We start from the raw sequence: 17,962 nt of genomic DNA, 5'->3' as shown, positions 1-17,962 counted from the left end.
ACCATGGCAGTTGACTTTCATATTTTGCCGCAACATGCACAAATATTTTATATTACTTCTTATACAACAAGAGCCTTGGTCTTCACTTTTTGCACTGCAATTTTTGATACGACGCTCTCTGTTCATTGTGTGGCTTTTTCAGAATTAAAAAGACAAACCAAAACAGTTTGCGCCATTGAGTACTGATCATCCAACATTTTCACAGAAATGATTGGTGGTGAAGCCAGGATAATTAACTAACTTTCAACAGTTTGGGTTAAGATTAATGCTCTTTTTTATATTTTCTTTAAAGCAGAAAATTGAGAATGTTATCGCCCCACTTGAGTCTTTTTCAATATTACCTTATATTTGTTCATACACTTTTTGGCGCCTGTTGTACATTTTTCGGTTAATTTAGGTTTTCTTTTCATGCTCACGTTTAATCTATATTGGCTACTTTCAATTATGTTTCAATCGCTAACAATAAAAAGGATCAGAGTCGGTTTGTAATCAAGGTATTCCTAAGATAATTTTCTGGCTTTTTGCATTCATTGCATAATTTCTGTGTAATCTCTCCTAATTTCGTTAATTTTGGGAATAAACCCAAATACCTTTTAGTTCTTTTCTATTAAGGATTGTTCCTTAAACCAAAACATCCAGATAACATTATAGATGTCAAACCTGGGTGAAATCCTCGTTGATGAGGTATTCAATTTCCATAAGTTCAATAGGCTGGCCAACGGTAAAAAAAGCTGGACACAAATTTAGTGTCATGAAATATTTCCTTCTACTTCCTGTCTATTTTTTTCGTTTTGATGGCTAGAAATAGTTGGTGAATATTTGCTCAAGTTGCCAAAAATCAACTTCACCAATGCAATAAGAGTCCACATGACGGCGGTTACTTTTTGTGAAAGGAAATATGCGTATAAAGGTGATGTTGCACTTTTTGGCCTTGTTTCGAACACGACAATTTTCAAAAGAGGATATTGCCCAGAATTTTTACAGAGGTTTTCTTCTCTTCAGCAGAAAAACGCTTAAGATAATAGTCAGTTTCAGTGCTATAACATTGTCTTGGCATTATAATTAACGTCGTTTCAAACAGCTATACTTGAAGCCCCCTTGTAATATGTATCGTAATTTGGATAAGGCATCATTGCAACGTCTATCATGTTTTGGTGTTATTGTTATTTTTGTTGTTGCTGTTGCTGTTGTAGTTGTTGCTAAACTATCATCATGGCGGACTAAGTCACGCGTGTTATGCGCATTTCCTTCAAAATGATAACTTGCAACAGGCATCATATTTTGCAATAGTCAAGATAGATAGACGTATTTTAGAAACAATACTAATCAGGTAACCTGCTCTTGTCATTAAACCTACCCTTATTGTTAAATGTAAAGAGACCCGAAGCATCACAAATATTACCTGTGGGTGATCTTGCAATCTTATTTTTCTTCAAATCCAAAGTGCTTCCTCTTTGACGTGGATTACCTAATGCAACCCACAATGCCTGAAAACCGCTTCTTGTATCAGAATGATCACTTTTGAAGACAATTCTCATGTTTTGTTGAGTTGAGTTGATAACTCTTGGAACTGTGCTTCCACAAAACTTTCCAAGCAATGGCGAAGCTTTATTATGACCGTCATAAACAGCGAGGTAATCATAAGAACATTTCGAATCTCGTTCCAGATCAAAATCTGAAAATCTGAGCTGGATCTTCATGGATTCTGCTGGAGCTGAAATTTTCCATTCACAATGTTCGTTGTTGTCATAGTTCTCTGGGTAGTTGCTGCTTCGAATAAACCCAATTGCTGATGATTTAGTAAATCCGCAGACTGAAGAAAAAATCGAAAATTCATCAGCAAATACCAAAATCAGAAAACATTGTCTCCGATTAGGTTAGGAAAATTTTTCACAGATTCTTCTGTTATGGTGTAACAGAAGGCAGCACTTTGAAAAATTAAAATTTGAGCATTTCGTTGCTTTCATAGAAAAGAAGCATACCACATTGCACGAGCCTTTGCTAAGTATGATTTCATTTCTAAATATTGGTAAAATCAAAGAAATGATGCAGAATCCAGACAAATGCTTAATTTTGTCCAGGATAAAGATTTTTTTAAATTGTCAAGCCATTAATGCATTACAAAGAAACTGCCTCACGAAAGTAGGCTGCCTTTCGTCATTTCAGAAAGAAACCTTACCACCATCATTATATTTGAATTATTGGTGAAGTGCACTTGAAGTATAGACAACTTTCATGGAGATTGATATGTAGGTTCCGTTGAAGACATTTTGAGCTGTAACTTTTGTTAAAGATGTTTACTACGTCCGTTTGCCTACACAGAAACTAAGACTAAAAGATACATCAATTCTACAGAATTAATTACCCTTCTTTCCTTCCAATTCCTTTTTTCTCCATTTTATTTTGAACCCATTTGCAACACCTGAATCATCAGATTGGAAAACAATGCGTATCTTTTTCCCAATGTATTTCGGTGGTAAAGCTCCTCCACAGAGCCTTGCTTTAGGCTGCCTGTCTCTTGCAGACAAATCTTCAATTGTAACAAAATCAAATAGGCAGCTAGGTGTGTATTCCAGCTTGAATGCCTCGAAAGAAACTTCAGTCACTGAGGTATCATCGTTATTCTCAATAGTCCATAAACAATTCAAGTTATTTGGATATTGCTTTGGGAAGTCAGGGCTGGTGATTTCGCCAGATTTGCCAAAGAAGCTTCCACCGCAAAGATCTAGGGATAACAACCACACATCTTAACACAGAGAAAGTCACAAATCTTGAACAAAAGAATATCAAAGACAAAATGTCCTTTCTTCAGAGCTCATACTCACTTCAACAAACACACAGGGATGAAAATATAAAGCTCCTAATAATGAGATCAAGGTTGTTTTGAGGGTGCGCCAAATTGATGAGTTGGTAAATCGAACTGCGTACCTACAGAATTTGTTGGCACTTTTTCAGTTGGGCGAGGCTGTTGCTTTGATCTTCTGTAGAACGCCTTAAAGCCAAAATCGTTGTTAACTGAATCTGAGAAGAACCTCAGCCAGAGACTGTTTCCAGCAGAACTGCAACAATACGATAAAGAAAATCAGTTCAAGGCAATTTTCGTTAGAAGCAGGTGAGAATAATTACAGATCACGTGAAAATCCGACATGGCACAGAATTTTATTACAGTAGGCCTTATAGAATAGCAAGACCATAGAAAGTTAGCTTGAAGAAGTATGCCAAGAGCATTTGAGTAACATGAATCATTAATCGTTAACCATCAATCATTAAGCTAGCGTTTATATGCTACTTGTGTCTATATGTAATATTTCTTTTCTTCTGAAAATGGCTCACTTTGATTACTGTCAGTTATTTTGTTGGTTCGTTTGGATAAATAGATTGGGATTTAACTTTCCAGGGTCAAGTTTTGCATTCTTTCAAGCTTAACACGCTTTCAAAGAAAGCAGTGCCGTAGAAAGGATAGAATTATTAGGGGCACCATCGTTTGGAACAATAAGAATTGATTAGACAGCTTATTTGAAACAAAGGACTTTCATAATCGTTCTTGGTTGGGGGGGGGGCATAGTCGTGGCCTCCTAAGGACATTAGAAGCTATAGGTACCGACGTTGAATACAGACTTATAAACAGTATTCATACATCATATAGAAACACGGAGTGACAAATAAGAACCGTCCTGTTCTATACACCATATAGCATATATTGTGTATTTCTAACTTATTATACAACCCCTTTAATAAAAAAAGTCTGAGGTAAGAAGAAAATTTTTAAGAAGATGCAGTCATTGACAACAGGGATACCACAGAATCAAACTGGTAAAGAGAGTTGAGTTGAGTCTTCTTTTAATGGGTGATTTTAGATAGAATTCCAGGATGTAATAAGAGCAAGAACTTTGATTCTTTATTTAAAACTTACTGGATCGTTCGTGGGACATTATTCCCGCAAAACTTTCCAATGATTGGAGCTAGTTCAGAGTCGCCATCACGTATTATAACATAGTCATATCGACAGCGAGGGTGGTTTTCCAGCATAAATGACTCAAAAGTGAATTCCACTGTGGAATTGTAGTCATTGCCACTGATAATCCAAATACAAGCTGTATTCTTTGGATACTTTTGAGGATATCTTGGAGTCTTAATCGTCCCATTTGCTCCAGTCAGCTTCCCGCCACATCCTATCCGGAAAGGAGTGTCAGAAACGAAATAAGGTCTTATTGCAACAAAGCGGAAAAGTTTGTTTTTATGAAATATTGCTTACACTTCAAAAAATATTCAAATATGAGTTTCAAACAAGACGAGATAGCCTAGCATAACTTCAATGCTGTGAAAGGCCGTGGCCCGTGAATGCAAAGCTACCAGCAAACATATTCCAACCATGTTTTCTCTCCTCAAAGTTTTTACTTTGCTTTTGGAACAAACATTTGCTCAGTGATTTTCGGACTTGATTAGCAATATTCGTATCATTTGATATCAACCGGCTGATATATTTCGTGTTTAAATTAACTTTCAAGCAGACAGTGTTACAAAATTTTGCCAGCACAAAAGGGGGTTGAGGGACAATAGCCCATTCAGTTTTCATTTAGTTATATATTTGATAACAATTTCATTCTGTTTAACGCCCCCTCCCTTTCGTTGAACTTCGAAGCCTGGCCACTCTTATACAGTTCAGAATCATAACAAGGCATAACAAGACTAGAAATTTGCGACCAAAAAGCCATTAGGTTTCAGGTTCCCCCTCAGAAAAGGAGCAAAGAGAAATTGAAACGATATATCATAAAAAGAAATAACAATAGATGGATAACTTACCTGTGTTTGTGCCGAAAAGAGGAAACCCAACTGATGGTGAGCCTGTAAAGCAAATTGAAATAAATGTTGGTTTTGAACAAATCATGAAGACAGCAGAGAGTTGTAAAGGTCAGGCCAGAAACAGTTTCAATAAATTATGCTCTGTGCAACAAATATTTCATTCAGTAAACACTCACCATGCCAAAGCAAAAGGGCCGTAAAGAACGAGATTGAAAGCTGCAGTAGCATTAACATGATGGCTGCTCCTTTCTATCAGCAGTAGCTTCCTTCATCAGCGATTCAATTGGTATTCATTCTTCTGCTGCCTCCCTCGGGGACAGTATGGTTTTGCGGCCTTTGTCCATAGGCCGCATAAGATTTTATGTGACAAAAGATTAAACAAATTGCGATTGTTGAACAAACTTTAACATAACGTGTCTTTGCGAGGATAACAGGTAAAAGATAAAATTCAAATGGAAGAATAACCTTCCTGTTCTCTTATTCAATTTTGTTTTACGCCTTCAGCTAGACAATACGTAGTGCAAACCCCTTAAATAAACAGACGATGTTATTAATCATACTTCTCTCGAGAACAAGAAAGGGGAACCGTTAAAAGGAAGACTTAACATTAATAACTAATTCAGACATTTCAGTCAGTAGCTATCTATGTAGGTAGCATTCTTCAGGGCAAGAGTTGTGGTAAGGTCGGTCGCATCAGGATTTTACAGAAGGGGTGTAAGGGAAGAAAATTGCCGACAAGATAGGCTTAGTGTTTTTCTTTAGGTATGACCTTAGAGCTAAAGTCTCGATCAAGCGTAGATTTACTTGGTTTACCGAGGATGGGAAAGATTTGCCGATCGATTCTTGATTCTGAAGGGGGCGTGACCCTCATCTCCTCCATGATACGTACACTGATCTGAAAAAAGACTGGATCGAACAACCTATTGTTCTCCTACACAGCACGATGAAGCTGATCGAGCCTCTCCATCTTGAGACCTCTCGTATGACGTTAGATCCTTGAAAAAAATATCGAGTTGTGGTTTCGGCACCTCACCACTGTGTTTCGTGGATTCTATGAGTTGTTTAGTCATTCGATGCACCGAATCGCTGCACGACAACGTTGTTCAGCGCGTTAGTCCCCTTGCTTTTAGACGAGTCGACGCACAAGTCGACGCACAAGTCGACGACTCGACCAACAAGTCGACGACTCGACGCATTCCCACTATCTTAACCTCATGCGTCGAGGCGTCGACCTCGTTTTGGCGAAGAGACCTTCCATATCATTGTGAATTCCCGCCAAATGTAGCAAGAAGACGAAATGGAAGAAATTCGAAGCATCCTTCAGAATGCTTTGCAACGTATCGATTCAATATCAAATGTGCCCACGAATTCAACTGATACACGTACAATAGTCACGACGATGCACGCATCAGCAGCAGCATCAGAACAGACTGCAGCAAGTTTTGCCCCCGTAGGCCCTAGGCCGAGTGGTAGTAGGGCAAACACCGATGCCACAACTAGTAGTTTCCTCAGTTGAGTCTCCATAACTTAGATATACTTCTAAAGAACCCTTGAAATAAGTAAAGTAGGGCGACCTCGACTTCCAGTGTTTTCAAAAACTTGCCCGTGCTCAATATCTCCTGAGAATGCGAATGTCTCTCTTGCTATCTGCAAACTATTCTCAATCTCTGGTGGGATGTAATTACAGAAAAATAAATTTACTTGTGCTAAAATATATAATAGCCTATCCATGTGGGTACATGGAAAATCACAGCCTTCTGGATTCTCGTGAATTCCTTGCTCCATTCAATCCAATACTGACTGTATTCTATTCCGAAGGAAGCTCTTCAAAATTTCTATGTTTTGGGCTTCCATGTTGAATTTCGTCTTCGCCAAAACGTGGTCGACGCCTCGACGTTAAGACAGGTTAAGATAGTGGGAGTGCGTCGAGTCGTCGACTTGTGCGTCGAGTCGTCGACTTGTGCATCGAGTCGTCGACTTGTGCGTCGAGTCGTCGACTTGTGCGTCGAGTCGTCGACTTGTGCGTCGAGTCGTCATAGGTGCAATACAGTGCGTCGACTCGTCTAAAAGCAAGGGGACTAACGCGCTGAACAACGTTGTCGTGCAGCGATTCGGTGCATCGAATGACTAAAACGACTCATAGAATCCACGAAACACGATGGTGAGGTGCCAAAACCACGACTCGATATTTTTGTCCAGGATCTAACTTCATACTCTCGCGCCTAAAGCTTTGGGCTGCCATTTGTTAAAACGGTGCACACACAGTGCTGCGCCTTAAATTGTGCATTAACCATTAAATTCTAAAATATTCTAAGATACAACAGGCCTAGGAAAATAAGTGAACAGTGAATTCTTTGCTACATAAGCTTAGTACTTTGGCAAACATGTTTAACGTCACTTACGAATGATGCAAGTTTTTGTTCCAACGGTTATTTTAAATTTTGCTATGAAAAGTTTAACTGAAACCAACATGATTGCTCTTTAGTCTCATACAACACAGGGGATCTCAAGATGGACGCTGCAATGTGGAATCAACGCTGGGCTGGAGAAGCTCGATCCAGTCTTTTTTTGAGACCAGTGGATACGTATCACGACGGCTCTGGTTCTGGTGACACAGGTTTGTTATTGGATTCAAATGGTTGCGGGATAAATAGGTCAATTCGGTACAAGAGATGTAAAGTGAAACGAAGGGGCAAAGGAGTTCGAAAACGGACCGAGGGCTACCAAGAGATGTTGGATTGATGTGCCAAAGGGTCTCAACACAGTTAGAACACCCCGTAGTGATTCTAAGATGGTGTTGAGTTATATTGCGGCTCTGCCATGAACGATGGGGGTGAATCTTTCCCAAAAAGTTTCCTTCAGATCTCACAATCTTTTGCAATGCTGAAAGGATTTGCCAAATTTTTCAATATTCGAAGCCAATCTGAATCCTTGACCGACCAAATCTGAACACTTCACGAAGAATAAATGAACATAACCAGCCTCGATCTGACTTCTATTCTGTGCCTGAATCGGAGCTTTTGGCTTGGCTTTAAATAACATTCACAAAAGATACACGCTCGCTTAAAAATGCTTGCTCTAGTATTAACGCAGTTGAGCTTCAACATCATAGATATATGATTGATATCAAACTCAGCTTCAGACTGTTCTTAATTTTCATTTCATATCTAAACATTTCCGACGCTCGTTTTCTTAGCTATAAATTGTTCTTTTTAAAAAAAGGGTTACACAGAATGACAAAATTTTATCAAGGGATAATAAGCTTTATGTAATCGGGGTTGAAATGGGGTTATTAAAGAATTCAAGTCGGATTGGGTAATGTCTCTAAGATAAAGCTTGGGTGAGCATATTAATATTCTGACCTGGAGCTCAATGTCTTGCAAGAATTTGCTGTGGTAAAATAGTTTCATCGACTGACAAGCAGAATCCAGTCTTAACTCTTCAAAATAATCCCCTAGACTTTGCAATTGCCCTTCCAGATCCAGAAAATTCCACAGATATCTTGTCAGGTTTGCGGGCTGATTTGTGGAAAACTAACTGATACCATATTTGCGATCTGATTTTTCTTATAATGTATCCAGTGTCAGTTTTAATTAAGAAACTGTGCTATCTTTAAGATTAGCGGTGACTGGATAGCGGCCATATCATTATTGAAAAATCTCTATTTTTAGGGTGTGCATCTATGTAATGGTGAGGGTAGACTGGTAAGAGTAGCATTGGTTTTAAAGATCAAAAGGTTCTTTTTCGGAGAGCGATGGAACGGGGTTATTGTGCAAAGATATTATTTAGATACTAAATTAATATCGGCTCAAGAATCTCTACCAGGAAAGAAGGACAAGGAAGGTGGCACTGTACTTGGCAGCTTTAAGGAATCATATTCACATTTTTGTAATAGTCAGGATTTTTAAAGAGAGGTACTCTTTTTCTAAAAGAGCAATTATATCAAAATACGAGCATCAAAATTTGCCAAAATTTGCAAGCTTAGTTTGAAGTATTGTAACGAGGAGTTTTACGGCCTGCATCGTCAGTATATTTTCAAACTTGTCGGCAAATCCCGATTTCTCACTGACTATGTTGACAAGTAGGGCATTGGTAGTCCCCTTGAAAACAAAAGCTAGCAATTGCACTGATTACACCCTTGTAATTTAAGAAAAAATTAAGAACAACCCAGCCCGAAATTTTTTCGGCAAAATGAAGAACAGCCAGCCTGAAATTCAATTTACTGGTTCTTTTAAAAAAGGCTATAACTGGTTGTGCATTACTTTAAGCAGTCACGACATTTGGATGTATGCATTTGGGTGTAGAAAGGTAACGATCACATCTCCCGTTTATTGATTGCAGCAGTATCAACAGCACCATCGGATGTAATTACTTCTCGATCAAAGTGTGTGGTCTCCCCTATCGAATAACATGTCAATGATATTCATTAAAATTTCATTTTAATTAAAATTCAACCAATAATATACCATAACGTCAGTTCTTGACAGAAATGGATAAGCAATAGCATAGCATTATCTCCAATCCAATGAAATAAACTAAATTCATTTACTTCTTATCTATATAATTCATGAAATTCATGCAGCCACAGGTAATTTTAAGTTCACAACGTTAACCGCTTCATAAAGTTGAACAAATAAAAAGCTCCTTTTATTTTATTTTTTACTCTATAGTCGTGGTGTCCCGTTTTCATTTCGATCTATTTTCAAACGTCTTCCTTTTACACTACTCCATATCCATTTGAAAATGATGCGAAAACGATGGGTGTTCACATTGTCTCGCTAAAGCGTTTGAAGAGGACCCCACTACTGGAATCAAAACTGTCCCTATTCATTTCGATTCTTCCGGATTGCTGTCTTTTCATAGTGGAGCAATATGTGTGACCACACCTAATACACTTGTTATGTGTGCAGAAGTAATTCCTATCCGAAAACACAAAAAGACTGATAAGAAATCACTCATTTCTTATTAAAGACTGATTAGAAATTAAAGGGTTGCCAACACAGAATTCGTCCAACCAAATATATTCTCACTTGTTAAGGGGGGCTGAGCCCCCTCTAAGGCACCACTGGAAGAGATACATTTTGATCCGATTTTAAGTGAAAACGAATTAGTGTGAAGGGGACATTAGTAGCAATCAGGAGAAAGCCAATCTGCATTATCATCCACGTTGAAACAAATGATCTGACATGCAACTGGCAATTTGATACACCAACAAGTTTCTACCCGATAACTGAAAAAGACATGAAATCCACGGAAAAGGCTTGGAAAATTGACAGGAGACTTCTATTCCAAATGAAATCAACGAAGGAAAATGCCCCCCAATTTTAATGCCTTGATTTCCTCTTTTCTGACGCAATTTGACGTCATGAACTCATGAACGACAAGGAAATGTTACATAAAATTAGAAAATGGGGGCAAATGCTAAAGAGGAGTTGTTTGAAATTTTCGAAAGGCAGGATTAATTAGAGACGGTATACGAGATTAAATAAAAAAAGGAAATAAAAATGGATTTACGATAGAAACTATATGATGAAGTTTGACTCAAGAAAGCCACCGAAGTAAATATAAAACATACTTTTCAAACTTTACACCTATAGATATTCACGAAGGTGCAATTGTATCACACTATAAACGGTTTACAATCGAAAACTAACGATAGGCCAATATAATATTCATGGTTAGCAATATTCACCAATACCATTCTAATGCACCTTCAAATGTTAAAAATGTCTAATTAGGCAACTATTAATAACAAGACATCATTATTACTACTGATATAACGAGAGTGAGGGATTATAAATTAATTTGATTATTTGGCACTTGATATGCCAACGCAATATTTCCAATCATATTTGGTAAAAACTTGACGAAAATGACTTTGAATATAAAACAAAACTAAGAGGCTGAAAGAGCAGTGAGAGAAATATTGAGTTAGGAGATTCAAACACAAAAGATTGCAGAGGAAGAAATAACATAAAAGTTTACATACACGTATAAATATAAGTAGATAACTAATTTCAAATCAGTCTAATTTTGAAATTTAAAATAGAATAACCATTGTGGAAAACTCAACACTTTCCGGTAATCATTCTTATACAAAACACAACAGCACCAGTGCACATAAACTAGTACACAACAATTCATAAATTATGCTTAAAACGGCATAAATTAACGGATAATATATGTTTGATATTAATAGCGGGGTGATTGGTTGTTCATTGTGATTTCAAGCAAAGTCATCCATAACAAAGGACCAAAGCTCAGATGGACCAGAATTTGACATTAATCCAGTGACCACGTTTATAAGCTGCTCTGCACTGTCATGGAAGTGACACCACTAATCACATAGGTTGAGTGGTCATTAGACAGCAATTTATTTTTTGTGCTTTTATTTCTAAACAAATATTTCCTCGAATATTTATCACTAACAGAATATTACCAAGTAAGAAAACTTGGTTAAGCTTTGAAGAACATTTGAAAGGGATTTCAAATTGCAAATACGGCTACCTAGAAAGGCTAATCTTGAAAAATTGAAATCATTTAGATATTGCTCGAAACTAATATCATGGTTGCTAAAAGAAAATATCCCAATCATATCGAAATATATAAACATGTTTAATTGACAAACCATGAAAGACAGACTACTGGACTTACAAAGTCCAAACTGTTCACATTGTAAATGTTTAACTTTCCAGCACTGAAAACTTCAGATATCTTTTCACTTTCTGCTTAAATACGAACTAATTATAGCAAAAACTGATATTATCAATGTATTTTGAAATCATAATTATACTTATTTATTTTAAGTAGTAATAGGAAGCATGCAGAAGAGAACCTAAAATGTATCCTACGCCTACTACGGCCATACAAGAATTAGATAGCTGTTTTACCAAATCAATTTTACTTCTTTATCTGTGACTGAAACAAACACACAATCGGCCTTTCAAAATAGACCAACTATTAAATATGGACTGGCACAGGGAAGCTGGAATCTAACCGAAATGGGGACGAAAACAATACATGACCGCAAAGAAATGCAGATCTGGAATTCTAATAAACAGTGATTGCACTTGTTCTATGCATATATTGCTGAGGCTAAATGTTCCTAACATCATTTATGGGATATCTCCCCGCCTGTACACCTTCTGCATGCTAAAAGTAATACAATTCAAACCAATATTTCCAATCGTAGAAAACTGTACCAAGCTTGATATAAGCGAATATTCAGATATGTCAATTTGAAGCTTACTAAGAGTTGGTTTATCGTCTTCTGGAATTAGCAAAATTCATACTCCAGACGGTGGCAGAACGTGAACATGTGAAAATCCGGGCAAAGTGTATAGACACCTGCTTAATTAACTGTGAAGGGATCATTGGCCAACCATCGATCGCTCTGATTTGCCATATGAAAACATCAATGTGGAGGAAAATGTGGTTGATTGTTTATGGTGATCCAAAATTTTCATATGCTTGAAAATATGGCCTTTATAGAAAAATTTTCATGTCTGCTAAGATGATAAAGATCTTCCGTTTCAATATCCGTTTTCAATATATGGTCTTTATTTTCCGCTATTGCTGAAGAAGGAAAAAGTGATGATAAAAATGACGAAAGTTACTTTAAATTCACTTTATAAATCATCATCATGGAACAATGTGTATCTATATAATTAAATCTAGAACGTCAAACATTTTGTTTCTTCGTATTCGTGCAAGATAGTTAATTAATCGCAATTACGCAATGCAAAATTAAGCTCAACAGCTTTAATTCCAGTCGAAAACAAGGCAGTTCGTAGATTGAATGGGCCTTTTGCCTCGCAAGAGCAACAGTACACACATCCTCAATGCAACAACTCCTCGATAACTGTGGAACTGTGTTTCAAACATGTGCATATTTTATGCTATTTTATGAAAAAACAATGCATTTCTGGTGACAACTGATCCTACGAGTTGCAGGGAAATTATATCTCTGGTAAAAATTAAGATTACATGCTTGTCTAAAAAATCATTTGCATAAACTCACCGAATTTCTTTTTTTCATAATTAAACTAGCACCTCTCCTTCTACGCTTTTGATTTCTATTTGTCGTCCATGATGCTAAGAAACCTTGATCATTCGTTGAGCTGTCAGATTTAAATCTTATCCAAAAGGCACCCCTTCGAGAAACCAAAGTACGTGGAAAGGATGGGCCACAGAATCTTCCCAGACTGGGCGAAGAGCGAGAGTCACCTTCTTTCACCTGCAGAGAAAGAGCTTTGATTTAACAAACAAAATAGTTATGTAGTAAGACTTTATTAAACAACACTACTTTAGGCATGAAATCAATACAAGTAAAGTGGTGAAAATTTTTTACCTCGAGAAAATCGTATCCACAACGTGACTCGGGTTCTAAGCTAAAGCTTTTGAACCTTAATTCAATTGCACTCGCTGGAGATTTGGGCTTGATCACCCATATGCATTCAGTATTGGATGAGTAACGGGAAGGATAGTTCGGCGTAGAGAATTCGCCGTCTTCATCAATCAAGACACCACCGCAAGCTGAAAAGCAAGGTTTGAAAGTAAGAACTCATCAATTGATCAAAATTGTCTTAATACCTTACGAAGGAAGTACATGAAATTGCACCAAAGACCCAATAACACTGAATTCAAGTGCCTTAGAGACATCTTTGGTGATTTGAAGTTAAAGGCAAGAAGTGCAATTAGAAACCTCACTAAAAAGTTCTAATTTACATTGCTTCGCACAAAGTTATCTTTGGAATACTTTTTGTTTACTTGTTTGTTTAAATAATTCTAATGGAGATGAAAGGAAGTCATTGGAAATTTCCGAAGTAATCAAAGAGTAATTATTGACATGGTATAACTACTTTGTCTCGGCACATCACTAGTCGGCCTATCTTGGAAAACTAGGCCATGAAAGTTTCTATTGATCATATTTTATCTATTACAGCAAAAAGCATCGCTTAATAATGTTATGAAATAGTGAACACATTGTGATATCCAAACAGGCTGCAGTAGCTCCATTAAGGCTGGTTTTAATGTATTTTCCATTTCATGCAATTTTCAAGCGAGCTTACGATCAAACTTCAAAGTACTAAACTTAAAAATACATTTATTGTGTGCAACCAACAAGATTTAATTAAGAAAACGTCAGTGACACTGACAAAAGGAGATCTAATCTCTTGGTTCTAACAATAATGTTAGAGACGATACCGGAGCTTGGAACTGTTTCCGTTCCTGGCGATGGCAGCAGGGCTCCTGACGGCAGCCAGTTCCATTCAGCCTCAAAGCCTAAACGATTTTCGGTGCCATCTGACATAAATTTAACCCAAAGTGCATTATCGGCTGATGTGTATGTAGCAGGAATGTTATTGCCACAGAATTTTCCAATGGATGGTGAGTCGGAAGCAGGACCATCTCGTAGGTGCACGTAATCGTATCTACATGCACTGTCCTCTTCAAGTGCAAAGCTTTTAAATGTTAAAGCTATTCTTCCAGGTGCCGGGCCTTTAATAACCCACACAATATCCACATTATTTGGGTACGTTCGTGGATAATTAGGCGACTGTATTACACCACGCCGTCCTGTTATCAATCCCCCTTGTGCATTAACTGTAATTAAACGAGTTTGATAATAATGTGTGCATCGTTAACAATGTTAGTGCAGTAAAATCAGAACATATGCTTACTTTTGTTACAATCATAGTTTTTTAGCAACGGTTGAAGAATATATTACATTTAGCAAACAGGGATTTTATTACATCAGTTTAAAGAACAAATACATTGGAATCCCGATATAATGAACTCTGAAGGGAACCAAAAAATAGTTCGTTATATCGGGAGTTCGTTAAACCGAGTGAAAATGTTGTTTAGGTCTTTTCGCCATTTATACATAAAAACCTTCGGTGGGCTTGTTTAGGCTATCTCCAACTTCTGTCCACATTTAACCAGGTCGAGTTCAAATAATACTACGTGTTGGTCATTGAAAATGAAAAACTTAATGTTCCTATTATAATTTTGGACCAAGAGAGTGGCAAAGCTGGTATCACTTCACTTCTAACTGGTGGCTGAATACCGTCTTTGATTATTTCCCCTCCTTATTTGTCTTCTTTTGCTTCTCCATCTGGGTCTCTCAAAAAATTTTTTTCGTTGCTCATTGCCAGTGTCTCATATGTAAGGAGGTATTCGTTGGTCTCAGTGTACTCATTCGCAGTAAATTCCGACGCAATCAAACTTTCCCACGTGCTCTGAGTCTACCAGCCAATGCTTGAAATATTTCGTCAGCATGTTTTGCCGATTACAAACATGATTTCCCCCAAGACTTAGTGATAAATGAACACGGGGAATAAATGAATAACAATTGCAGATGGAAAAAATTTATCAAAAGTTCGTTTGAATTTTGATGAAGGGCCTAAAATTTGGTTTGTAATACCGAGAGTTCGCTATATCCGGGGTTCGTTATACCGAAAGAATTTTTAAGGTGTGTATTAGGCAGAATCCAAGGAAGCAGACATCTAGTTCGTTATACCGCGAAGTTCGTTATATCCGGGGTTCGTTATATCGGGATTCCACTGTGAAATCATACGTGTTATCAACTCTAAGAAATTTTCATATGTTAACAAGGGTACCACTTTGAATCTCCACGTGTTTAATGAAAAACTGTTTTGACTAAATTTAATAACCGATTGCTTATATGGAGGAAATTTTGACAATTCATCACAAAACTGTCTCTCATCTTTTCGTGAAGAATTCTCCGAAGTCAAACTTTCAACTTGTCCTCAGGCTGAAAATGATAATTTTGGGTGTATTTTCAAATGCATCTATCATACTATTTGATTTCCAAATTTGGTTTATTTTTTTAAAACTACTGTTTAGAAAGCGTTTGTTTCTGCGGGCAGAAGAAATTTAAAACGGCATTCCTTGCTGTAATGAAGTTTATGAAATTCTATGACATACCAGTGTTTCCAGGAGTCGTGGTTTGCTGAGTTGGGTTGAGAGTGCTTGATGGCATCAATCTTGTAGATGTTTCTCTAGTCCTCGGTGCTTCTGTTGTGGGCATGGGTGTTCGTTGGGGCTCATTAGTCTTAATGGAAGAAGCAATAAACTTCCAGTTAAGCTTGAAACCATTGTTTGTATTCTTGCAATCTGTCTGCAATTGTAACCAGATGGAATTACCACGCGACATGATTGTGCGAGGAATATTTCGGCCACAATAACGTCCAACAATTGCTCCGTTCGATGTTTGTCCATTTCTTATTGCCAAGTAATCTTTCGAGCACCTTGCATCTTGTTCCAACTCGAATGCCATTATATCCAAGGAGATTCTCTGTCCCTTAGGTGCAAGTATTACCCAAGTGCAAACAAGATTACTTTGGTATTGTGATGGATATTCTGGTGATTTTATTATACCCATTGGTTGTGTCCTCATCCCTCCACACTTAAACTCTACAAGAAAAAAGAGTTTCTTAACTATATATAAATCAAAACTCTTACAATCACGATAAATAAAATTAACTTGCAATAAATGACTGCCAAAAACGAAATAGATAATTGGCGACAAGCAGATAAATACCTTTCAAAGACTGAACAGATTTTTCCTTCCAGTTTATTTTAAAATCAACTTCCTTGTTTTCATCAATCTTCAGTTCAATGTACAGCGTGCTTCTCTCTGACTTGAAAGGTAACATATTTTCCTCTTCACAAAGTCTCTTAAGTGGACGTGAATTTGAACTGATACCGTCCCGGAAAAGCAAGTGGGATGAGGAGCACTGCGAGCCATAGAAATTTGCAGACACAGGTCGTATTTCTATTTCTGATAAAGGTCCGACTTCTAAGATCCATGTACAAGTTATTGAAAAGGGGTATTTCCGGCTAAATTTGGGGCTCTCAAGAACACCACTGCTGCCATATAATCTCCCGCCACATTTCGGTGCTGCAAGAGAATCGATTTCCTAAGTAAATCTGCAGTCGCTCAATCTATTGCAGAGCTTATGGAGATGAATAAAAATGAATAAGAATTTGTTGGCGCATAAATAATGTATAATGATAAAAATAATGAAAAAATAAAACCGCATGTAGCTCGAAGTTGCACGAGTATGATAAAATTTGCATGGTGTATAGAACAGGATGGTTCTAATTTGCAATTCGAGTTTCCCAGCTCTGGGTATATGGCAACAAGCACTTTATGACAAAATGGTAAAACAGCATTTTCATTAATAGTGCTTTTATATACATTTAATTATCAATAAAAAGAACAGAGGCCTATCTTTTTCAAATAAATGCGCAAGCTGGCACTACAACAAAAGATGCATTAACAACAGATCCAGGAGATTTTTACTCAACGAATTTTGGCTAAAATCCTTGCCAGCGGTTTTGAACTAGCTGCGTCATTCGATAAAAAATTATCGAAAACCTTTTTTGAAACGATAGTTTGTGGTGTCTGGAAACTGTTAATTTTTCAAAAGAACACTTTAGCTGAAGTGAATCTTTAGGAACTTTGGCAGGGATTTTACAATGGTAACTAAAGGCTGATTATTTGCAAAGCAGTTTGCTGTGATAAGGTTTTTGTTAACCTACCTTCTGGGTAAATTGGTCTCTGTGTAGGCCCTTCAATGGCCATTATGTTCCATTTCAATTTAAAACCACGGGGTCGTGGGTTATCAGTACTTGAGAAATCTATTCTCAAATAACGGTCAGTTGTTGAAAAAGTAGGAGGGATGGTGTCAGTGCAGTAGGTTTTAACAGTACTATCAGTCCTGAAAATCACTGCATTTTTTACACAGCCGGCACTTGCTCCAATGGCAAAGTCCTCAAATGTTACAACAAGACGAGTGTTGGTAGGCACATCTATGATTTTGGTACACTGCAAATCACCAGCTGGGTAGCTGAGTGGATAGTTTGGCGAGGTAAGCTCGCCACTGCGGCCAAAGAGGTATCGACTTGAATGGCAAACGTCTAAAGAAAAAGTAACCATAATTCCTTGGATATCGGTTAAGCACCAAACAGTGAATTCACCTACTTTTCTGAAGGTAAATATTTCCATAGACGTATAATTCCCAACGTTTACTATTGAAACGGAAACAAAGACTCAGCGCCTGATTAAATAAGGAGGGCTGGCCTTCCTACCCGAGAAGGATGATCCTTGTAGAGACCTCAGTATCAATAG

General features: G+C 37.4%; 1 protein-coding gene across 1 annotated transcript in view; it reads right to left on the bottom strand.

Moving 5' to 3' along the window:
- The window catches only part of LOC135681853 (uncharacterized), a 90,741-nt gene that overhangs the window by 10,909 nt on the left and 61,870 nt on the right, over positions 1 to 17,962 (bottom strand). The window contains exons 39-50 of the mRNA XM_089112933.1: positions 17,374 to 17,751; positions 16,370 to 16,729; positions 15,754 to 16,242; positions 14,011 to 14,409; positions 13,154 to 13,338; positions 12,824 to 13,039; positions 5,608 to 5,698; positions 4,804 to 4,845; positions 3,914 to 4,172; positions 2,929 to 3,059; positions 2,366 to 2,725; positions 1,403 to 1,813 (exon numbers count right to left, since the gene is read on the bottom strand). Coding sequence (XP_088969059.1) covers positions 1,403 to 1,813; positions 2,366 to 2,725; positions 2,929 to 3,059; positions 3,914 to 4,172; positions 4,804 to 4,845; positions 5,608 to 5,698; positions 12,824 to 13,039; positions 13,154 to 13,338; positions 14,011 to 14,409; positions 15,754 to 16,242; positions 16,370 to 16,729; positions 17,374 to 17,751 — 3,321 coding nt within the window. The remainder of the gene's footprint in view (positions 1 to 1,402; positions 1,814 to 2,365; positions 2,726 to 2,928; positions 3,060 to 3,913; positions 4,173 to 4,803; positions 4,846 to 5,607; positions 5,699 to 12,823; positions 13,040 to 13,153; positions 13,339 to 14,010; positions 14,410 to 15,753; positions 16,243 to 16,369; positions 16,730 to 17,373; positions 17,752 to 17,962) is intronic.

Source organism: Rhopilema esculentum, chromosome 16 (assembly GCF_057945365.1).
Source record: "Rhopilema esculentum isolate cy_ngs chromosome 16, ASM5794536v1, whole genome shotgun sequence".
Lineage (NCBI taxonomy): Eukaryota > Metazoa > Cnidaria > Scyphozoa > Rhizostomeae > Rhizostomatidae > Rhopilema > Rhopilema esculentum.
The sequence above is the reverse complement of the archived record's forward strand: the minus strand, read 5'-3'. Positions and strand labels throughout refer to the sequence as shown.